Genomic DNA, 25,044 nt, shown 5'->3' on the forward strand with positions numbered 1-25,044 from the left:
CCACCAAGACAGTGTAGCGTCCCCTATCATCATGGAGCACCTCATCAATTTCCAACGGGAGCGAGTTCTTCACCATGATACCCACACCCCGTGAGCCCGACGTGAAGCCCGAGTGGGCCACTAAACGGTAGCCACGCCGATTCATGGCACAAAAGGAATTACCAATAAGGTGTGTCTCCTGCAGAAAGACTACATCGGGTGAGATTCGTTTCAAATACTGCAGGACCACACCTCGTTTGATCCTATCCCCCAGTCCATTAACGTTCCAAGACAACAAAGTCAAGTCTCTACCCCCCATCACACACAAAAGCCATCATTCGTCCCCCGGAGAGCACCTTAAGATCAATACAAAAAAGGGTTTGCCTTGTGGTAAAAACGTACAACACCCCACCCCAACCCACCCACCCCAACAAAACTCCCCCCTCCCTGCACCCCTGCATGAGCCCAAACAGCCCCCCCAAAGTGCAGTGTGCCTGTCGCCCCATAGATGGTTAAACTAACTAAGCCCCCAGAGGAGGAGGGAGAACCCCCAAGAGACCCCACACGACCTCCACAGGAGGGGAACTTACTCGAACAGACGAACTATCCAAAGTGACATCAATTTTGTCCAGAGCGAGGCCTAATATTAGTCCCTCAGTCCTGGTCCGGCGAGCCCTCTCCCGCAACCGCTCCCCCCCACCCCCCCCGAGCCCGATCCCCAGACAAAGTATCCAGCCAGTCCCCAGCCGCTTCGGGACGATCAAAAAAGTGCGTGCGGCCATCCACCTCCACCCGCAGCTTAGCTGGGAAAAGCATCGCATACTTGAGGTTAAGGTCCCGTAGACGACGTTTGACTCCGAGAAAGCTCAGTCTCTGCTTTTGGACCGCTGGAGTGAAATCAGGATAAAAATTAATGTCCATGTTGTCGAGTCTGACCGGTCCCTGTAGTCTGGAGGATTGCAGAATGGCATCTCTGTCCCGAAAGTTGAAAATCCGGGCAATGAGAGGCCTCGGAGGGGCTCCGGTCTTAGGCCTTCCCCCGGGAACCCTGTGGGCCCGTTCCACCGCGAAGAATTTACTCAGCCCCCGGGGCTGGAGATGAGTGAGAATCAGGTCCTCCACGAATAGGTCCGCCGCCGCCTCCTCACGTCCCTCAGGTACCCCAATAATGCGGACATTGTTCCTCCGGGCCCGACCCTCGGAATCCTCCAAGCGGCGGTCCATCAGCGCACTCGCCTGGGCAAGCCGGCGCACCTCCTTTTGGAGGGTCGCCACATCTGTCGTGAGGCCCGATGTGGTGTGGGCCAAAGAATCGACCCGATCATTGGTCTTGGATAGATCGGCCCTCACCAAGCCAACATCCACGAGGACCGAGTCTATCTTCTGCGCCAGTGTATCAAAACGCTGGCTCACCGAGGCCTTCATCTCGGCGATAGCACCCATGACATCCCGCAGGGTCAGATCCGCGGGCAGAGCAGGAGAATCAGTCGGGCCCTCAGGGGACCTACGCGGCACCTCAGGAGATCCCTTCTGGAGGGTGTAGCGGTCCATGCTGTTAGACTGCTGGGCTGCGCCACGTCGGGTCGATTTCACCTTTGCCCGGTCGCCATGTTGCTTTGTGGACATGGTTCCAGTCCCCCGATCGTGCCAATCACTTCGTAAAGGGCAGGCAAACCGGGTCACGGGCTCCGGGGGGGGCCACCACAGACCTGCGGGGTGGATCACAGCCGGCGGGCCGGCAGGGTACCCCAACGAGGCCACACCACCCCACTGCGCCCCGCGACCCAACCTCGCCAAGACAGCAAGGAGGGTGCAAAAGCGAAAGTGAAAGTGCGGCGTACGCGAGTCGCCGAGCCCTGCCCGCCGCTGTTGTTCACTTTGTCTCCGGATGACCCCACAGATCCAATCCGGGGTCCGGCGTGGAGAAGGCCGCAAACCTCGATCGATGTTCCCGCCGGTGTCCGAGGTCCAATTTGGAGGCAGAAAACGGGTGCCACCTCAGCTCGGGCTCACCAAGACAGTCCCCTCATCTAGGACAGGATATTTTCAGGATATATGTAGGAGGTCACGGAGGTCCTCGGGAGCCTCGCACCTACGCGGCCATCTTGGTTGCGCGCTAGGCTCCTCCCCCGGATATTGAGAATGTTGTCAGATCTTGTCATGTTTGTGCTAATTCGGATAAAGCACAGTTGTTATTCAGGCCGTCTTTGGGTGATAGGAAAATCTCCAACGGACCTTGAGAGGATTTAAGTGTTGATTTATTGTGCCCGGTGTTAGATGCTTGTGGGAAACCTAAGTATCTACTTGTAGTAATGGACAATTTTTCTAAGTGGTCGCAGGTGGAGGTAATAGACAATATAGAGAGTAGAACTGTTATTGACTGCTTGGAGAATTTATTTTTGAGGGAAGGGATTCCCACACTTATTTTAAGTGACAATGGTACTCAGTTTTGCTCTGACAAGTTTAACAGTTTCCTGACCAGAAATGGTGTTACTGGGAAAAAGACACCTATATATCATCCGGCTGGTAATGGAATTGCGGAGCAATTCAACAGAGTGATCATGGGCAGCATTCAAGCTTCCATTGGTGCTGGCAAGGATTGGATGAAGGAACTTTTTTAAAACTATTTGGGCTTTCAGAATTACACCCACTGGGATTGGCTAAAGTTCTTTCAGAACTTCGAGGGGTAGGGAGCCTTTCACAAAAGATAATGTTGCTTGGAGTCCAAAGACAATTTGCAGTAATTGGTCACCTGCAGTAGTAAAGGCGAATTTAAGGAAGATGCAAGAGGTTTGTAAATTTCACTATAATCCGAAGCATGGCACAAAAGTTGTTTTCCTTAATCAAGGTGTTTGGGTTAGAGTGAAGTTAGGTCACAAAACTAAGAAAGGTGGAAGCAAATTCCCCAATCCCTTGCAGGTTACTTAAGTGTATTCTAAATCTGCAAAATTGAGCAAAGGAAAAGTTTGGCATTTTGGTAGAATGGCCAGATGCAACAGAGTTTACAATTGGGGGAGTGTTCATGATGGAGACTCTAACTTATCCACCAATTCGCTGAGGGACGATGTCACTAACTCCAGTACTGGTGGTAGTGCTTTTCGTTCTCTGCCTTTAGCAGCCCATTCTGAGCTACTTTTGCCTGTGGGTGATGTGGAGTGTCCCGTTAGTACTTCTGCCACTACCTCCTCTAAAGGTAGACAAATTGTCCTTCCTAGGAAGTTTCAGGATTTTGTCATGTAAAGTTCCTGTTTTGTAGTTTAAACGGGAGGGGGTGGTGACACTTGATATTGCTTATTGTTGTAGTATTGATTGCTTATTATTGTAGTACTTCACATTGCTTATGTTTCTTTCTCTTTATATTTTTCTTTTCATTGTTTCTTAGATTGGGTTCAATCTTCTCATGTCAAACATGTGTTAATGCTTAATAATCTATTGTTGCATGATTTATTGTATTTTCTTAAGAGGGAAGATGTGGTATCCTAGTCACCGGTTCCTAGATAACTGGATGCCACTGGTTCCAGAATGTTGGGGGTTCAGGAGCTGTTACAGAGATTGGAGTTGGTGTGATGTTGTACCTGCCTGTTCTCCTACATTTAAACTTTTTCGACACTATATCCTGTTTCTGTGGTCCTTGTGAAAAGTAACTGGTGCTCATGTAAAGCGCTCCAAGGTCGAGTTTGCGCTATATTAAAAAAAAAAAACTCCCACAAAAATGGAACAAGCATTTGCAATGCAATACGTCTCACATTTGCGAGATTGAAGCTATTGGCATTGTAAATGACAATTACTTTTATTTATCTATTTTGATAATTAACACATAAAAAAGGCATTTCCATTTACAAAACCAAAAACCAATAGCTCAAACTCTTGTAAATGCGAGACCTATTTAATTTCAAACAAGCGACCTCCATTGTCCTGGATGTTTGGAAAGTAAAAGCTCACATGGTGCCTGAATGATGCAGGAAGGCATGTCCTGCCTGCAGGAGGAGAAACACATTAAAGTAAATAGTGCTTACAGACTAAAATAGGACATACATTGTAACAATAGAAGTAAAAGGGCCAGTCCTCATGTGAGGTTACAATTGAAGGCAAGGTGGTACTAAGGAGGGACTAACAAGCCTATTAACGAATCAGAAGCCAGCATTTACAAGGGGGAATGACACAAGCCAATGACAAATATGGGCGCAGGGTGAACGGAGCTTCCAGGCCATACTGAATACAGCATGCCTGGCAGCGCATGTGCCGAGGCTCGACCTAAAAACTTGAGTTGACAGGTCCCAGCCTTCTCTCTCCTCCAGTAGGTGTGAGTGGTGGCTAAACCACAGCCTCCTAAAGTCAGCCCCTCGGCCAATAGACTCAAGCAGCCTTTAAGCATCCTCTCGCCGGCTGCTCCTGATTGGCTGCGATGTTGCTGTGTGGCTGGGCGTCTGGGTTCCGTACAGCGGCTCTGTGATGTCACGGTCAGTGCTGCGCCCCTCCTCTGATTTTCTTGCTATTCGCCGCTGTCCGCCTGGCAGGCTTAGTCTTTAGCGCGCGCCCCGCCGCACCATGCCCACCGCCTGCGCCTGGGCCCGCGAGAGGAGGAGGCGGAAGAAAGCCTCCCGCCGCTGAGGAGCGTAGCGACGGGGGCCCCGCTGGCACCACCGCCGTCTCGGGAGGACCTTGGAGCATAAGTGGGTGTGCAGCCATCGGGGTCGCGGCCCCCTGTGGCCGATGCCTCCGCACCTGCAACAGCAGGGCGCAGCGGCCGCCACGGGCTACATCAGCGCGCCCGGCGAGGTGCCCCCAGTTCCCCCGCGCAGAGTACGGAGCCGGACTGCCGGCCGCGGAGCAGGGAGCAGGGGACTACCCGAGCGCCGTATCAAGTGCGTGCTGGTAGGAGACGGCGCCGTGGGCAAAACCAGCCTGGTGGTAAGCTATACCACTAACGGGTACCCCACGGAGTACGTGCCCACCGCCTTCGACAACTTCTCAGGTGAGGCCCCAGGGGAGCTGTAGCTTTCACCGTGATGTAGGTCGGCAATAGGCATTGGTAGAGAGCAGGGTGAGGGCTGCGAACTGCACGGGTGGGACGCAGGGGCTAATCTGACTGCACTGGAAATCAGAGCAGATGCTGACCTCGGCTGCAAGATACGAGCTGCAGGTCAGGAGCTAGGGCGGTGCCCGACCTCCCAGTTAACGGGCCTGAATGGCGGATATGGGTTGCTCTTCCGACGTGCCTGGGTAGTGGGTAAACTATCGATGTCAATTCAATGAATAGTAAGGTTTCCTAATTGGAATAAATACGACACGTAAACTAGTTGCCAGCCTTACATCACATCATCTTAACACCAATGCCTGTCTGTATAAGGGGCGGCCGGCAGTTAAGCGTTTAAAACCAATGTTAATTTATTGTGTTGATTGTCAGGCGAAAAGTGTGTGATGGAAAGTGGGGTTCAACAGCTGACAATCAATCACCCCAGAGCAGATATGCAGCATGATGCATTACCCTGGAAAATACTTTTGGCATCCTCGTCAAAGTAGTTTGAGGTGTCCCTTTCCCTCTATTGCCAACATTTTAATTAAATCAGTTATTCCCAACGTTTGTTACGGAGTTTGCTGTTCCAGTTATGTTGCGCTCTTACTTGCCAAACTTTAAACAAATGAGGGTCATTAGATTTTTCAGACGGGAGCCCACAGCAAAGCATGTTTTAATGGCCTTCTTGTAATCAAGGAGGGGGGAAATATCGGATGTGTAGCTGATTTCATGGCTTAGACTCAGTCCTTGAGCAAAGTAAAGTTAAGGAGTGTCAACAGTTGAGAAAACTAGCAGCTGGGTTGTAGGTGGTCAGTAGTGCGGAATACTTTAGGTGTTCAGTGGGATGGAGCTGGATTGACGAGCTGCAACAGAACTTTGAAGCTTGACCTGATCTTTGCTGTGATGGGAAGCCAGCTGAGATTTTGGGGTATTTGGAGATGGCTGAGGCACATCACCAGTTTGCCTTCTATATTTTTTTCATTTTTAGAGGTGGTGAAGTTAACAACCAGAAAGCCTAATTTTTGTCATGATGGCATAATCGAAAATGTAACCGACTTGAGAGCCCACGCTATATTGTGAAGAGTTTTAGGGTACAAAAATATTGAGCCCGAGTTCGACTGTGCTTTTATGAATGCCTATCTGTCACTGCTGCCAAGTAACGCACAAAAAAACCTTTAGAAAAAGACATCTGCAGGCGTACTTCCTTTTCTGCTGACCGACAACTAACGATTTAAGACTAAAATAACATCAGTGGAATCGTTGGCATATAGATATATGTGCATACTGCAATCAGGGTTGTACTATGCTACGTTCATTGGTGGTTGAGCCCTGGGTGGCCCTCAAGTGATTTTTTTGGGTGGCGGGGAGAAACGGCAGTTCAGTTGATGTTTGTTGTGTTTTCTGGTGGGAAGGGTGGCATTTGGTGCTGTCACTAAATTGCTGTTGGTTCAGTTGAATGATGGTGCAGTCCGTGGATTTTCCTGTAAACCTTAATGGGATGCGTTCTGAGGGTCCCCATTAAATGGTAGCTGATTTTCAACACGCACCTAGTGTGCTCAGTTTTGGTTGGTCTGGGAAAGGGTCCATCTACTGCTAGTGAATGCGATTGGGGCTTTAAGTGATTCTTCAGTCAATGAGGTTTAATTTATCAATCAAGGAAATTACGCAATTTAATAACAGCAATACTTTTCTTTACAAATGTTTTATTATTAGGATCCTTTACAAATATTTTATTATTAGGATAAACACAAATTAGTTGGAGTACTGCATTTGCCATCTTTTCAGAACCACATTTCCAAATAAACTGTAATTAGTCGGAGTGCTGCATTTGCTATCTTTTCAGAATCACAATTACTAATAGTCACTCTAGGCCAACTCCCCCCCCCCCCCCCCCCCCACACCAAAACTGTGTAATCCGTACCATCGCTCTCTCTCTTTGAATTTAAAATACTTATTTTTCTGCTTTGATCTTTAAGCACAATCAAAGAAGAGAAACATTTTCTAAACGGAAAAATTATGAATAAAGAATCTGTTTTATCAAGAAAAAGATTCTGGGAGTCTGTGTAACTTGTAGTTTAAATTTGAATGTATATTGTTTCTACTACTAAAGATATCAATTCTAAGTGGATGCTGAGTCACATTTTCCCTAAGTTAATAGAGAGTTTCCATTGGTTTAAAGACTAAGATGACCGGTCCTCAAGACTCGAGCACTACTAAGTTCAGAGTAATAATTCACCCTCCAGTCTGTTGAGTGCGGTGGTACTCTTTTGCCTTAGTCTCTCTTTTGTACATCAAAAGCTAGATCCCTTATTTGATAACGTTGTTCTTAAATATGTCTCATTTGATGTACATATTTCATCCTTTCGTTTATTTCTTTGTCCCTTCTTCTTTTGTCTTGTTCTTTTGGAAGATCTGCAGGTAAGTGTCGAGTTTGTCCAAACATCAATTCTGGGGACATTTTCTTGTTGATACATGAGGTGTATTCTGATAATCACGAATAACTTGACAGAGACAATGATCACAAACCTAGGCAATTCTCACCTTAAACTTGCACTCATGCCTTACAGCAGACTCTCTTTGTCATAGAACAAATCTATCCATTCGACATGAAGCATCATTCCCGATATACTTTGAGATCCATACAAAAAAAAGCTAGCATAAGAGTGCTTAGCTTGTTAAAGCAATCTTTACGGCTTTGACTGAAAAATAGACCAGTTTCAAATCGAATGAATGTAAATAGGCTTGCACCATCTCTTTCTGCCACAAAGTAAAATCATTCCACATTATCTAGGACAATAGGCTAGAAAAAATAGTCCTTTGCCTATTTTATTGGTTGTTGCCCACTCTCCAGTTTCAAGATTAGATGGCGCTATACAAAATGAATACATTTGTGGTTTATGTAAGGGTCAGAAGACTGACGAAGTGCAGTCAATCCTGGGTCTTTTCAGTTGGGAATCGGCCCATGGGTCAGGGCATCCTGCACACTGTACATAAAACATATGGCCTCTATGTAGCTCATTGACTAAATCGGGCCAGACCCTGCACACTATATCCAGCAAATGCTAACAGGCTTTTGAGCACTCTTGTGGTAGGCAGGGTGGTTATCCTCTTAACCGCAGTGCTTCTAAACTCACTGAAATACGAACAGGTTCTTGCCTTCCGCTTCTGCTATGGGCACACCGGTAAATATACCTATTTGTGGAAGGCTGCATGAGCGGTCTGACTAAACATACAGTCAAAAGGATGGTGAAGGAAATCAAATCTACATACTTCAAGGAGGTCTCTGTAGTATCCTGCTGGAATCCTTGTGTGGTATTCTATGCATGTGCATGGAATCTCATACTGCAGAGCATCATTCTCACCTTGGTACCGGCAGGTTTTGAGAACTTTGGTTTTTGAAGGGGAAACTATTGTATGAGACTAAAGGAGCGGGATGAGATGTTATCTGTAGCTTGATGATAAACTACAACCTGAAACCAGTCCTCGACTCTGCTTCTACTCACTGGCGACAAGCGGAAGCTACCTATAAGGAATTTACGGATTCACCTCAACAGCCTGAACCCAACAGATGGAAACTGCTTCAGGTTGGTTATCGGTAAACAAAGCTTTGTGAGAGCTCTGCTCATCAAAACCTAGACTATTCCCTGTTGCAATCAACCTTGCAGGGCTTCCCGATATGTACTTGGATTGATATTGTATTCACAGTTATTGCAGCAGCCTCTGCTTTTACTTGCTCGCGCTCCGTACTTGCGCCTTACTGGTTTCCTGGCAACATTTCTTCAGGTTCCTGCTTGCCCTCCGTATACTTGCCCTGCTTCAAGCCGAAGCAACATTTCTCCTGGCATCTCACTGTACGCAGGCGTGGCACGCTAAAGATGGGCTGAAGCTCTGTGCTGATTGTCTGCCAACGCCACGTGCGTCCTGCTTCTCAACGAAGTTGCCAGACAACGATTCTGGCAGTCAACTTGCACTTTGCATGCGTGCCTCGTAGCAGATTTAACCCTCGCATAAAGCTGTGTGGTGGCAAGTTGCTTGGCAATGTTTCTGAGGAGGCCATATTGGATTGGGCTTAGATTTCAGCATTGCCGATGACATTTTTGTATTTTATTAAAAAAATTTGAAAGAATTCACTATTTGTAAAGTATACCTAATATTATAATGTATAGTTGTATTGTTTAGAGTGGAAGGTGTGTGGTATCCTGCTGGAATCCTGGTGTGAGATTCCATGCATGTGCATGAAATCTCATACAGCAGGGCAGCGTTCTCATTTTAAGACCTGCAGGTTCTGAAAATGTTGGTGTTTGAAGGGGAAACTGTTGGAGGAGACTGAAGGAGCTGGATGAGGTGTTATCTGTAGCTTAATAGTAAACTACAACCTGAAACCAAGCCTGGCCTACTCTTCTACTTCTCTACAGTCTCCTTTGCCTGACCTAGTATCTGTTAGTGTATCATGCTTTCTAGCTGTATCATTCCCTAACTGCCCCGCCACCCCCCTTTCGTCGCACTTCAACCCCTCTCACCCACTGTACATCCTTCTTTCTGTGTTCTCTCCACATTACCTCTGCTCTGCCTACCTTCCTAGCTGCCTATCGGATGTCCAATACTGGCTGCCTTCAACCAAGTGTTGCTCTTCTGGTGCCATACTAGCGCCTTCCTCTACAAACCTCTCCTCCTATCTTTTTTTGCTCTATCCCTCTCTAATTGTTTCTCATTTGCATAAGTGCGCCTTACCCTTCCCTCCAAAATTTGAGGCACTTTTAGAGTGGCGTTATATCAATGCAAGTCACCAGTAGGCAATAACATTATTGAATGTAATTAGACCTTTATGGACGCCATAGCCTAAATGGTCGCATTCTGAAAAATGTAACTTCTCTTTGTAAAATAGTTGTTTGAAACTATGATTCTAGAAATCTGTTGTCAGGGACTTAACCAGATTTATGCCAAATAACTGCCTACAGGTCCTTCCTAATTTACTCTGATTTCGAATGCCTCGGTGTTTACCCTGTGCGGTATTCAGGTTGGTACCTGATAAAGGTTGAGTTGTGTAAAAATAAACAAACGGATGGAAATTTGACCAATGGTGTGAAATATGTGTGAGGGACACACTATTCTGAGAGGGGCCACAGATACTAGTGGGGAGTGCCTGTGAGTGGTGGTGGAATGCCAAGGCAGTGGGCCAAGGAAACAAAGTGGTAGGGGTTCTCTTGTATCGTTTTTAGTGCGAGCCTTACAGCGCGCATGCGCTGCTCTGCGAGGCTTCTTGTGTCTACTCCGTGTGGGTCTGACTCCTCCCACACATTGGATTGGCTTTTGCATGTCTTTCAATAATGAAAGCATGCAAATGGCTAAAGGTGGGTGCATGTCCCTTCTTTTTTGTAATGTTCACTCCCATGGCGTTTTGCCTCTGGAGCGAGCAGCGGCGCGCAGGGTGGGTCAGGCTACTATTTACACACAACATGCCGTACCTTCGCTTGCAATCTGGGGGCCACCCGCTTTTGCATATGTTACTTTTTATTTTTTTTAGAGCGCTGTGCTTTTCACATGCGCTACTGCCTACTTGTTATCAGTAGTCCACTTATAAGGTCCCAAAGGTGAGTCCTATTGGCTATGCCAATGCTTGTCTTTGGTAGTCTTTGACTGAAACTGCTTCTCTACAGATCCACATGACCGCAGTTGAGGCTCTAATGGTTGGTGGGGATCCACTGACATTGTGGAATACCAAAGTGAAATAGAAAAAAGTAAGCTTTTACCTCAAAGATAAAAAAAAATAAATCTGTATTGAAATGGTTGCAAAAAACAGTGGAAACACGTTTTTGCTGGTTCATGAACTCTTCGACTTTTGGTCTATGTAAAAATGAGCCTTTCTTAAAGCTATCTTTTTCTAGGAGGCTTCCACTAGTGACCCTTCAACCTCTGCTCGTAATTGTTGGCTGCATTGTTTTTTAGGTCTCGGCTGCGAAAGGCTGCGCTTGCGCAGTCTCGCTCCGAGATTTAATGAGTTGGAGTGACTTTGAGAAGAGGGGCTTGCACCCGCCCCTCTTCTCTCCTGTTCTCCATTGGCTGGCCTCTTAAATGCTGGCCAGCCACTGGAGAAGAGGTCCAGTCACTCCGTTGAAGCCCCGTCCTTTTCGGATCGGGGGGCGTGTTTTTTGCGAGAAGTCTCAGGGAGGAGACAACAGCAAAACACGCCCCCAAATCCGAAAATGAGGCTCCCTTTCTCCGAGGCATTTTTGCTGTGCCTCGGAGAAAGGCGGTGGTGTCCGGCAGCATCAGGTTCGTGCAGCTGCAGCTTCCTCCTTGTTACCTTTTCTGAGGCGGACAACGCATGATATAGTCAGAGGTAAACGTCAGGGAATACAAACCGAAACCGCACATCGGAGACCTGTCTTTTGTGATCCAATAAGAGAAGAGACGGGTGTGTTTGCGGAGCTTCTCACGTGTTTTACATTTTCAGCAGCAACCAATGGACTGCAGGCTTTCAGCCAGTCCGAGCAGGCCCGTTTTATGAGGCTTGTTAATGCGCAAGTCTTCATGGCTAGTGTTTCTGTCTTGAGATAGTTTAGCGAGAAAGATGTGAGTTTACTGCTTGGTGACCTCTGTCTCCCTACTGAGCACGCTATTGGGGTTGTATAGGCGCATGGCTTGAAGGTCTGCGGCAGCCTATGGTTTATTTTTGTAGCGGTAGAAATATTTAGAGTTTATCCGTAGACTCAGGGGAGAGGCCTTGTACCTACCTGCTTGAGATTTCAAACAGGCATCCTTCCTCGCAAGTTATTACACAACGCACATCAACAGAACCATGCGGGAGGATTCAGATACGGTGAGCCTTGGTTTTAGCGGTCTGCTAGGAGGTAGCCCTTTAGCGTCGTTCATCCCATACTCTCCATCTCAGGTTCTTCCCGAAACACTCCACACAGCCCTGCTTGTGTTGAGGTTGAGTAGTCTCGTACACTGCCTATACTCTCCGCCTCACATCACCCGCCCTTAGACGAGCTTCTGCTGGGCGCCAACTTGAAGGGCACAGGCTTGTAAGTAGGTACATTTGTTTCAGATACGTAGGGGACAACTTTGTGTTTATTTTCACCCTCTTGTCTTCTCTTTTATTGTGTTAGGATGCGAGGCCCTCAGCCCTTTTTAAGTCTGTAGGTAAATGGGAGGAAAGATGATGGGGTGTTTATTACCTGGCCATAAGGGGCAGTGAAAACTGTTCAGTCTGTCGCTGTGTCGACGGAATACTCATTCATCCAAAATCTAAATCAACCCCTTGGTGGTCGCCATGATGTACTTTTGTCACAAAAACTTTTGTCAGAGGAAAAGGCTTCTACCCCCATATATGACATGTTTGTGTGCTGTACAGCTTGTGCCTTGGTTTGAGTGCTTGGAATTGTGGGCCATAACATTGACTGACACTCCTGAGCCAGTGAGGGTGGTGACCATCGTCCCTTATCTGTATATATCGCTATGGTTATAGGTTGAGCCATCCCCCCCGAATTGTTTATGTATGACGTGAAGATGTCCCCATCTTCCACATCAAAATCACTACGAGCTATCAACATGCAAATTGATTCTGCTTGTTTCTCGGTTCTTAATAAGATGATCCGTAATGATGAGAATGTGTAAACTCATACTGTTTGCCCCCATCCTCGTCCTCTACTTTCTCAGATTCATGCGAATTGATTCATTTTCCTGTGCGTAGAGCATGGCTTTCCTTAGGTGGGATATTTCAGGGGCAGGTGAGGTTCCTTGCACCACTTCCTGCAGGGCTGGCTTTAGAGTTGGTGGCACCCGGTGCGACACTGTTTGTTGGCGCCCTGTTGTATTCTTCCCCTCCCTTGGTACGTTCCTTCCACCCCCGCTGTATGGTGCAACTCGCAACACCACATCCAATGAAAAAGTGTTTGTTTCAGCCAATCGCGAGTGCCAGTAAAATAGCTGCAGCCTCCAGCAATAGAACGACGATGTGTTACTTCTAAAGCCAATCCTTTGACAAGATTCAGCCTAACCAAGCCATGGTTATCGTGCTTTCCACCACGATGAGAATTTCGTTCCTCTTTCTTCATTGGTTATGAGACCGGGGTTAAACCAAGGATGATCATGGTAGGACCAGAGTAAAAAAGATGAGGTATTGAATTTAGAGTCCCATGTAGAATTAAAAGATATTTTGTAGAACTTGAGGTTGGTGCGATAGAGAGGAGGGACAGTCTAGGCACCGAAAGAAGGGGGTAGTTACTGGTTAGTGAAAATCTCGAGGTGACGAATTACATGCGCCAGTGGGGGAGAGACAGTGGAACAGATTTCTGATCCTCAAGCAGTAAGTGATCTGTTTCAGGACGTTAAATTATCGAGTTTGGGTTTAGTGTTGTGGTTGTATTTATTAAAGCGCTTCATTTCCCAACTTAAGCGCTGAAGTGCTTTAACAGACTGGCACACGCTCCTTCACTGGTCTTCTTACAAAGAATGTGGATTTATAGAGTGACCTATGTATGAAATGTTTTGGTGTTGTGATAACTAGAGTTGTGCTGTGAATCTGTTATGCCATTGGACTCCTAGTCAAGCGAAAGAGTGAAGGTGGCTCTGTGTGTGGGTGCACATGCAATAGGTCTCGCATTTGAGAGTGATTAAGCTATTGACATTGTAAATAACAATGCCGTTTCTTTAACCCCTTCGCTGCTAGGCCTTTTCCCCTCCTGTGCTAAGCCCTTTTTGGGCTATTTGAGGTAGTGCGCGCTTAGGCCCCTGTAACTTTTTGACCACATTAGGTATCCACGCCAAATTTGCGTCCTTTTCTTCCAACATCTTGGGGATTCTAAAGGTACCCAGGGTTTGTGGATTCTCCTAGAGGGTTCCCAGAAATTAGTCAAAATACAGCAATTTTTTTTTTTTTTTGTGAAAAATGTGAAAAATGGGCTGCAAATGAAAGCTTCTGGGTTTTTCTCTGCAAATGGTATCAAAAAAGGGTTTGTGGGGCTGAAATCACAATTTCTCCAGCTTTTAGGGAATGACAGACTTTTGTTAGAAAACCAACATTTTTTACACAGTTTTGGCATTTTTCTGGGACATACCCTATTTTTGCTATTTTTTGTGCTTTCAACCTCCTTCCAGTTAACGGTAGAAAAGGGTAACAAAACAATAATGGATCCTGGAAAGCTATACATTTTTGAAAAGTAGACAAAATTCTGAATTCAGCAAGGGGTCATTTGCGTAGATCCATCAAGGTTTCTTTATAGAAATTTACAGGCAAATATATGAGAAATTAAAAATTTGTTGAAAAAAGCAGCCTCTTGAGTCAACGTTTTTACCTGTAACTTCTTCGAATTATGACATCTCTTTGAAAGCAATGTACCGTTACATCCGGTAGACCTTCCTGGTTGTGTGGACATATAGGACTTGTAGGTTCATCAAGAGCCCAACGAACCCAGAGTAGAAAAATGAGCAGCATTTTGTAATGTTTTTTTTTTTTGGTCCGGGTATATAGCAATTATTGTGGGAAAATGTATACTTGGAAAAATCGGTATGAAAGTCACCTATGTATTTCTGAAATGGGAACAAATTACAGAGTTCAGAAACAGTGCATATTTGCACATTTTCGAAATTGGGAATACTCATATTTGCATGACAATTATTGGTCATTTTTCAAAATGACTTTTTTTTTTACACAATGTCTTTCATTTGGAAGGGAGAAATGCATCAAAAATCAACAGGTAATAACAGTAGCTTTACAAATTTGAACTACCCTAAGTCTCCCGAGAAAAATGGTACCTCACTTGTGTGGGTAGGCATAGTGCCCACGACAGGAAGTGGCTCAAAACCTAAGGTGAACACACCACATTTTCACACTGAAAATTTACACTTTTTTTGCAAAGAGTCTAGCTGTAGTTTTTGAACCCTAGCCCTGCCGGCACCTAGGGAAACCTAGCAAACCTATACATTTTTGAAAACTAGACACCCAGGGGAATCCAGGATGGGGTGACTTGACTGCCTCCCACCATGGTCTGTTACCCAGAATCCCTTGCAAACGTAAAAAATTGAAAAAAAAACCACATTTTCCCCACATTTCTGTGATGCAAAGTTCTGGAATCTGCGTGGATCCACAAATTTCCACCCACCCCGCGTTCCCCAAAGTCCTACGAGAAAAATGGTACCTCACTTGTGCGGGTCGGCCTAGTGCCCGCGACAGGAAACGGCGCAAAACGCAACGTGGTTTTGGAGTGAAAAATGACCCTTTTTTTGGCAAAGTGACTAGCTGTAGATTTTGTACCCTAGCCCTGCCGGCACCTAGGGAAACCTAGCAAACCTATACATTTCTGAAAACTAGACACCCAGGGGAATCCAGGATGGGGTGACTTGACTGCCTCCCACCATGGTCTGTTACCCAGAATCCCTTGCAAACGTAAAAAATTGAAAAAAAAACCACATTTTCCCCACATTTCTGTGATGCAAAGTTCTGGAATCTGCGTGGATCCACAAATTTCCACCCACCCCGCGTTCCCCAAAGTCCTACGAGAAAAATGGTACCTCACTTGTGCGGGTCGGCCTAGTGCCCGCGACAGGAAACGGCGCAAAACGCAACGTGGTTTTGGAGTGAAAAATGACCCTTTTTTTGGCAAAGTGACTAGCTGTAGATTTTGTACCCTAGCCCTGCCGGCACCTAGGGAAACCTAGCAAACCTATACATTTCTGAAAACTAGACACCCAGGGGAATCCAGGATGGGGTGACTTGACTGCCTCCCACCATGGTCTGTTACCCAGAATCCCTTGCAAACGTAAAAAATTGACAAAAAAACCACATTTTCCCCACATTTCTGTGATGCAAAGTTCTGGAATCTGCGTGGATCCACAAATTTCCACCCACCCCGCGTTCCCCAAAGTCCTACGAGAAAAATGGTACCTCACTTGTGCGGGTCGGCCTAGTGCCCGCGACAGGAAACGGCGCAAAACGCAACGTGGTTTTGGAGTGAAAAATGACCCTTTTTTTGGCAAAGTGACTAGCTGTAGATTTTGTACCCTAGCCCTGCCGGCACCTAGGGAAACCTAGCAAACCTATACATTTCTGAAAACTAGACACCCAGGGGAATCCAGGATGGGGTGACTTGACTGCCTCCCACCATGGTCTGTTACCCAGAATCCCTTGCAAACGTAAAAAATTGACAAAAAAAACACATTTTCCCCACATTTCTGTGATGGAAAGTTCTGGAATCTGCGTGGATCCACAAATTTCCACCCACCCCGCGTTCCCCAAAGTCCTACGAGAAAAATGGTACCTCACTTGTGCGGGTCGGCCTAGTGCCCGCGACAGGAAACGGCGCAAAACGCAACATGGTTTTGGAGTGAAAAATGACCCTTTTTTTGGCAAAGTGACTAGCTGTAGATTTTGTACCCTAGCCCTGCCGGCACCTAGGGAAACCTAGCAAACCTATACATTTCTGAAAACTAGACACCCAGGGGAATCCAGGATGGGGTGACTTGACTGCCTCCCACCATGGTCTGTTACCCAGAATCCCTTGCAAACGTAAAAAATTGACAAAAAAAACACATTTTCCCCACATTTCTGTGATGGAAAGTTCTGGAATCTGTGTGGATCCACAAATTTCCACCCACCCCGCGTTCCCCAAAGTCCTACGAGAAAAATGGTACCTCACTTGTGCGGGTCGGCCTAGTGCCCGCGACAGGAAACGGCGCAAAACGCAACATGGTTTTGGAGTGAAAAATGACCCTTTTTTTGGCAAAGTGACTAGCTGTAGATTTTGTACCCTAGCCCTGCCGGCACCTAGGGAAACCTAGCAAACCTATACATTTCTGAAAACTAGACACCCAGGGGAATCCAGGATGGGGTGACTTGACTGCCTCCCACCATGGTCTGTTACCCAGAATCCCTTGCAAACGTAAAAAATTGACAAAAAAAACACATTTTCCCCACATTTCTGTGATGGAAAGTTCTGGAATCTGCGTGGATCCACAAATTTCCACCCACCCCGCGTTCCCCAAAGTCCTACGAGAAAAATGGTACCTCACTTGTGCGGGTCGGCCTAGTGCCCGCGACAGGAAACGGCGCAAAACGCAACGTGGTTTTGGAGTGAAAAATGACCCTTTTTTTGGCAAAGTGACTAGCTGTAGATTTTGTACCCTAGCCCTGCCGGCACCTAGGGAAACCTAGCAAACCTATACATTTCTGAAAACTAGACACCCAGGGGAATCCAGGATGGGGTGACTTGACTGCCTCCCACCATGGTCTGTTACCCAGAATCCCTTGCAAACGTAAAAAATTGACAAAAAAAACACATTTTCCCCACATTTCTGTGATGGAAAGTTCTGGAATCTGCGTGGATCCACAAATTTCCACCCACCCCGCGTTCCCCAAAGTCCTACGAGAAAAATGGTACCTCACTTGTGCGGGTCGGCCTAGTGCCCGCGACAGGAAACGGCGCAAAACGCAACATGGTTTTGGAGTGAAAAATGACCCTTTTTTTGGCAAAGTGACTAGCTGTAGATTTTGTACCCTAGCCCTGCCGGCACCTAGGGAAACCTAGCAAACCTATACATTTCTGAAAACTAGACACCCAGGGGAATCCAGGATGGGGTGACTTGACTGCCTCCCACCATGGTCTGTTACCCAGAATCCCTTGCAAACATAAAAAATTGACAAAAAAAACACATTTTCCCCACATTTCTGTGATGGAAAGTTCTGGAATCTGCGTGGATCCACAAATTTCCACCCACCCCGCGTTCCCCAAAGTCCTACGAGAAAAATGGTACCTCACTTGTGCGGGTCGGCCTAGTGCCCGCGACAGGAAACGGCGCAAAACGCAACATGGTTTTGGAGTGAAAAATGACCCTTTTTTTGGCAAAGTGACTAGCTGTAGATTTTGTACCCTAGCCCTGCCGGCACCTAGGGAAACCTAGCAAACCTATACATTTCTGAAAACTAGACACCCAGGGGAATCCAGGATGGGGTGACTTGACTGCCTCCCACCATGGTCTGTTACCCAGAATCCCTTGCAAACGTAAAAAATTGACAAAAAAAACACATTTTCCCCACATTTCTGTGATGGAAAGTTCTGGAATCTGCGTGGATCCACAAATTTCCACCCACCCCGCGTTCCCCAAAGTCCTACGAGAAAAATGGTACCTCACTTGTGCGGGTCGGCCTAGTGCCCGCGACAGGAAACGGCGCAAAACGCAACGTGGTTTTGGAGTGAAAAATGACCCTTTTTTTGGCAAAGTGACTAGCTGTAGATTTTGTACCCTAGCCCTGCCGGCACCTAGGGAAACCTAGCAAACCTATACATTTCTGAAAACTAGACACCCAGGGGAATCCAGGATGGGGTGACTTGACTGCCTCCCACCATGGTCTGTTACCCAGAATCCCTTGCAAACGTAAAAAATTGACAAAAAAAACACATTTTCCCCACATTTCTGTGATGGAAAGTTCTGGAATCTGCGTGGATCCACAAATTTCCACCCACCCCGCGTTCCCCAAAGTCCTACGAGAAAAATGGTACCTCACTTGTGCGGGTCGGCCTAGTGCCCGCGACAGGAAACGGCGCAAAACGCAACGTGGTTTTGGAGTGAAAAATGACCCTTTTTTTGGCAAAGTGACTAGCTGTAGATTTTGTACCCTAGCCCTGCCGGCACCTAGGGAAACCTAGCAAACCTATACATTTCTGAAAACTAGACACCCAGGGGAATCCAGGATGGGGTGACTTGACTGCCTCCCACCATGGTCTGTTACCCAGAATCCCTTGCAAACGTAAAAAATTGACAAAAAAAACACATTTTCCCCACATTTCTGTGATGGAAAGTTCTGGAATCTGCGTGGATCCACAAATTTCCACCCACCCCGCGTTCCCCAAAGTCCTACGAGAAAAATGGTACCTCACTTGTGCGGGTCGGCCTAGTGCCCGCGACAGGAAACGGCGCAAAACGCAACGTGGTTTTGGAGTGAAAAATGACCCTTTTTTTGGCAAAGTGACTAGCTGTAGATTTTGTACCCTAGCCCTGCCGGCACCTAGGGAAACCTAGCAAACCTATACATTTCTGAAAACTAGACACCCAGGGGAATCCAGGATGGGGTGACTTGACTGCCTCCCACCATGGTCTGTTACCCAGAATCCCTTGCAAACGTAAAAAATTGACAAAAAAAACACATTTTCCCCACATTTCTGTGATGGAAAGTTCTGGAATCTGCGTGGATCCACAAATTTCCACCCACCCCGCGTTCCCCAAAGTCCTACGAGAAAAATGGTACCTCACTTGTGCGGGTCGGCCTAGTGCCCGCGACAGGAAACGGCGCAAAACGCAACGTGGTTTTGGAGTGAAAAATGACCCTTTTTTTTGGCAAAGTGACTAGCTGTAGATTTTGTACCCTAGCCCTGCCGGCACCTAGGGAAACCTAGCAAACCTATACATTTCTGAAAACTAGACACCCAGGGGAATCCAGGATGGGGTGACTTGACTGCCTCCCACCATGGTCTGTTACCCAGAATCCCTTGCAAACGTAAAAAATTGACAAAAAAAACACATTTTCCCCACATTTCTGTGATGGAAAGTTCTGGAATCTGCGTGGATCCACAAATTTCCACCCACCCCGCGTTCCCCAAAGTCCTACGAGAAAAATGGTACCTCACTTGTGCGGGTCGGCCTAGTGCCCGCGACAGGAAACGGCGCAAAACGCAACGTGGTTTTGGAGTGAAAAATGACCCTTTTTTTGGCAAAGTGACTAGCTGTAGATTTTGTACCCTAGCCCTGCCGGCACCTAGGGAAACCTACCAAACCTATACATTTCTGAAAACTAGACACCCGGCGGTTTCCAGGGAGGTATGGCTTGCGTGGATCCCCCAACGTTTCCTTACCCAGAATCCCCTGCAAACCTCAATTTTTGCTCAAAAAATCACTTTTTTAACACATTTTGGGGTGGGAAAGTAGTGGCATCACCGGGCTCACACAAATTTACCACCACCCAGCGTTCCCCCAGGTCTCCCGGTAAAAATGGTGCCTCACTTGTGTGGGAGGCCCAAGTACCCGCGGCAGGCAAGGGCCCCAAAGGTAGTGAGGCCACCTCAAGATGGCCTATCGCCAAACCACCTGGTTTTGCAAGGGGGGTCACTTTGGTTTTTGGCCCGGTGCGCGGCGGCCATCTAGGGAAACCTACCAAACCCAGGCATTTTTGAAAACTAGACACCCGGCGGCTTCCAGGGAGGTATGGCTTGCGTGGATCCCCCAACGTTTCCTTACCCAGAATCCCCTGCAAACCTCAATTTTTGCTCAAAAAATCACTTTTTTCACACATTTTGGGGTGGGAAAGTAGTGGCATCACCGGGCTCACACAAATTTACCACCACCCAGCGTTCCCCCAGGTCTCCCGGTAAAAATGGTGCCTCACTTGTGTGGGAGGCCCAAGTACCCGCGGCAGGCAAGGGCCCCAAACGTAGTGAGGCCACCTCAAGATGGCCTATCGCCAAACCACCTGGTTTTGCAAGGGGGGTCACTTTGGTTTTTGGCCCGGTGCGCGGCGGCCATCTAGGGAAACCTACCAAACCCAGGCATTTTTGAAAACTAGACACCCGGCGGCTTCCAGGGAGGTATGGCTTGCGTGGATCCCCCAACGTTTCCTTACCCAGAATCCCCTGCAAACCTCAATTTTTGCTCAAAAAATCACTTTTTTCACACATTTTGGGGTGGGAAAGTAGTGGCATCACCGGGCTCACACAAATTTACCACCACCCAGCGTTCCCCCAGGTCTCCCGGTAAAAATGGTGCCTCACTTGTGTGGGAGGCCCAAGTACCCGCGGCAGGCAAGGGCCCCAAACGTAGTGAGGCCACCTCAAGATGGCCTATCGCCAAACCACCTGGTTTTGCAAGGGGGGTCACTTTGGTTTTTGGCCCGGTGCGCGGCGGCCATCTAGGGAAACCTACCAAACCCAGGCATTTTTGAAAACTAGACACCCGGCGGCTTCCAGGGAGGTATGGCTTGCGTGGATCCCCCAACGTTTCCTTACCCAGAATCCCCTGCAAACCTCAATTTTTGCTCAAAAAATCACTTTTTTCACACATTTTGGGGTGGGAAAGTAGTGGCATCACCGGGCTCACACAAATTTACCACCACCCAGCGTTCCCCCAGGTCTCCCGGTAAAAATGGTGCCTCACTTGTGTGGGAGGCCCAAGTACCCGCGGCAGGCAAGGGCCCCAAACGTAGTGAGGCCACCTCAAGATGGCCTATCGCCAAACCACCTGGTTTTGCAAGGGGGGTCACTTTGGTTTTTGGCCCGGTGCGCGGCGGCCATCTAGGGAAACCTACCAAACCCAGGCATTTTTGAAAACTAGACACCCGGCGGCTTCCAGGGAGGTATGGCTTGCGTGGATCCCCCAACGTTTCCTTACCCAGAATCCCCTGCAAACCTCAATTTTTGCTCAAAAAATCACTTTTTTCACACATTTTGGGGTGGGAAAGTAGTGGCATCACCGGGCTCACACAAATTTACCACCACCCAGCGTTCCCCCAGGTCTCCCGGTAAAAATGGTGCCTCACTTGTGTGGGAGGCCCAAGTACCCGCGGCAGGCAAGGGCCCCAAAGGTAGTGAGGCCACCTCAAGATGGCCTATCGCCAAACCACCTGGTTTTGCAAGGGGGGTCACTTTGGTTTTTGGCCCGGTGCGCGGCGGCCATCTAGGGAAACCTACCAAACCCAGGCATTTTTGAAAACTAGACACCCGGCGGCTTCCAGGGAGGTATGGCTTGCGTGGATCCCCCAACGTTTCCTTACCCAGAATCCCCTGCAAACCTCAATTTTTGCTCAAAAAATCACATTTTTAACACATTTGGGGGTGGGAAAGTAGTGGCATCACCGGGCTCACACAAATTTACCACCACCCAGCGTTCCCCCAGGTCTCCCGGTAAAAATGGTGCCTCACTTGTGTGGGAGGCCCAAGTACCCGCGGCAGGCAAGGGCCCCAAACGTAGTGAGGCCACCTCAAGATGGCCTATCGCCAAACCACCTGGTTTTGCAAGGGGGGTCACTTTGGTTTTTGGCCCGGTGCGCGGCGGCCATCTAGGGAAACCTACCAAACCCAGGCATTTTTGAAAACTAGACACCCGGCGGCTTCCAGGGAGGTATGGCTTGCGTGGATCCCCCAACGTTTCCTTACCCAGAATCCCCTGCAAACCTCAATTTTTGCTCAAAAAATCACTTTTTTCACACATTTTGGGGTGGGAAAGTAGTGGCATCACCGGGCTCACACAAATTTACCACCACCCAGCGTTCCCCCAGGTCTCCCGGTAAAAATGGTGCCTCACTTGTGTGGGAGGCCCAAGTACCCGCGGCAGGCAAGGGCCCCAAACGTAGTGAGGCCACCTCAAGATGGCCTATCGCCAAACCACCTGGTTTTGCAAGGGGGGTCACTTTGGTTTTTGGCCCGGTGCGCGGCGGCCATCTAGGGAAACCTACCAAACCCAGGCATTTTTGAAAACTAGACACCCGGCGGCTTCCAGGGAGGTATGGCTTGCGTGGATCCCCCAACGTTTCCTTACCCAGAATCCCCTGCAAACCTCAATTTTTGCTCAAAAAATCACATTTTTAACACATTTGGGGGTGGGAAAGTAGTGGCATCACCGGGCTCACACAAATTTACCACCACCCAGCGTTCCCCCAGGTCTCCCGGTAAAAATGGTGCCTCACATGTGTGGGAGGCCCAAGTACCCGCGGCAGGCAAGGGCCCCAAACGTAGTGAGGCCACCTCAAGATGGCCTATCGCCAAACCACCTGGTTTTGCAAGGGGGGTCACTTTGGTTTTTGGCCCGGTGCGCGGCGGCCATCTAGGGAAACCTACCAAACCCAGGCATTTTTGAAAACTAGACACCCGGCGGCTTCCAGGGAGGTATGGCTTGCGTGGATCCCCCAACGTTTCCTTACCCAGAATCCCCTGCAAACCTCAATTTTTGCTCAAAAAATCACATTTTTAACACATTTGGGGGTGGGAAAGTAGTGGCATCACCGGGCTCACACAAATTTACCACCACCCAGCGTTCCCCCAGGTCTCCCGGTAAAAATGGTGCCTCACTTGTGTGGGAGGCCCAAGTACCCGCGGCAGGCAAGGGCCCCAAACGTAGTGAGGCAACATCAACATTGCCTATCCCAAAGGTCGCCTCACTACGTTTGGGGCCCTTGCCTGCCGCGGGTACTTGGGCCTCCCACACAAGTGAGGCACCATTTTTACCGGGAGACCTGGGGGAACGCTGGGTGGTGGTAAATTTGTGTGAGCCCGGTGATGCCACTACTTTCCCACCCCCAAATGTGTTAAAAATGTGATTTTTTGAGCAAAAATTGAGGTTTGCAGGGGATTCTGGGTAAGGAAACGTTGGGGGATCCACGCAAGCCATACCTCCCTGGAAGCCGCCGGGTGTCTAGTTTTCAAAAATGCCTGGGTTTGGTAGGTTTCCCTAGATGGCCGCCGCGCACCGGGCCAAAAACCAAAGTGACCCCCCTTGCAAAACCAGGTGGTTTGGCGATAGGCCATCTTGAGGTGGCCTCACTACGTTTGGGGCCCTTGCCTGCCGCGGGTACTTGGGCCTCCCACACAAGTGAGGCACCATTTTTACCGGGAGACCTGGGGGAACGCTGGGTGGTGGTAAATTTGTGTGAGCCCGGTGATGCCACTACTTTCCCACCCCAAAATGTGTGAAAAAAGTGATTTTTTGAGCAAAAATTGAGGTTTGCAGGGGATTCTGGGTAAGGAAACGTTGGGGGATCCACGCAAGCCATACCTCCCTGGAAGCCGCCGGGTGTCTAGTTTTCAAAAATGCCTGGGTTTGGTAGGTTTCCCTAGATGGCCGCCGCGCACCGGGCCAAAAACCAAAGTGACCCCCCTTGCAAAACCAGGTGGTTTGGCGATAGGCCATCTTGAGGTGGCCTCACTACCTTTGGGGCCCTTGCCTGCCGCGGGTACTTGGGCCTCCCACACAAGTGAGGCACCATTTTTACCGGGAGACCTGGGGGAACGCTGGGTGGTGGTAAATTTGTGTGAGCCCGGTGATGCCACTACTTTCCCACCCCAAAATGTGTGAAAAAAGTGATTTTTTGAGCAAAAATTGAGGTTTGCAGGGGATTCTGGGTAAGGAAACGTTGGGGGATCCACGCAAGCCATACCTCCCTGGAAGCCGCCGGGTGTCTAGTTTTCAAAAATGCCTGGGTTTGGTAGGTTTCCCTAGATGGCCGCCGCGCACCGGGCCAAAAACCAAAGTGACCCCCCTTGCAAAACCAGGTGGTTTGGCGATAGGCCATCTTGAGGTGGCCTCACTACCTTTGGGGCCCTTGCCTGCCGCGGGTACTTGGGCCTCCCACACAAGTGAGGCACCATTTTTACCGGGAGACCTGGGGGAACGCTGGGTGGTGGTAAATTTGTGTGAGCCCGGTGATGCCACTACTTTCCCACCCCAAAATGTGTGAAAAAAGTGATTTTTTGAGCAAAAATTGAGGTTTGCAGGGGATTCTGGGTAAGGAAACGTTGGGGGATCCACGCAAGCCATACCTCCCTGGAAGCCGCCGGGTGTCTAGTTTTCAAAAATGCCTGGGTTTGGTAGGTTTCCCTAGATGGCCGCCGCGCACCGGGCCAAAAACCAAAGTGACCCCCCTTGCAAAACCAGGTGGTTTGGCGATAGGCCATCTTGAGGTGGCCTCACTACGTTTGGGGCCCTTGCCTGCCGCGGGTACTTGGGCCTCCCACACAAGTGAGGCACCATTTTTACCGGGAGACCTGGGGGAACGCTGGGTGGTGGTAAATTTGTGTGAGCCCGGTGATGCCACTACTTTCCCACCCCAAAATGTGTGAAAAAAGTGATTTTTTGAGCAAAAATTGAGGTTTGCAGGGGATTCTGGGTAAGGAAACGTTGGGGGATCCACGCAAGCCATACCTCCCTGGAAGCCGCCGGGTGTCTAGTTTTCAAAAATGCCTGGGTTTGGTAGGTTTCCCTAGATGGCCGCCGCGCACCGGGCCAAAAACCAAAGTGACCCCCCTTGCAAAACCAGGTGGTTTGGCGATAGGCCATCTTGAGGTGGC

General features: G+C 48.4%; 1 protein-coding gene across 1 annotated transcript in view; it reads left to right on the plus strand.

Moving 5' to 3' along the window:
* The first annotated feature begins 4,447 nt into the window (after positions 1-4,447).
* The window catches only part of LOC146821050 (rho-related GTP-binding protein RhoU-like), a 93,708-nt gene continuing 73,111 nt past the window's right edge, over positions 4,448-25,044 (plus strand). The window contains exon 1 of the mRNA XM_085611984.1: positions 4,448-4,954. Within this exon, the coding sequence (XP_085468110.1) occupies positions 4,693-4,954 (262 nt within the window). The 5' untranslated portion in view covers positions 4,448-4,692. The remainder of the gene's footprint in view (positions 4,955-25,044) is intronic.

Source organism: Triturus cristatus, chromosome 6 (assembly GCF_964204655.1).
Source record: "Triturus cristatus chromosome 6, aTriCri1.1, whole genome shotgun sequence".
Taxonomy (NCBI): Eukaryota; Metazoa; Chordata; class Amphibia; order Caudata; family Salamandridae; genus Triturus; species Triturus cristatus.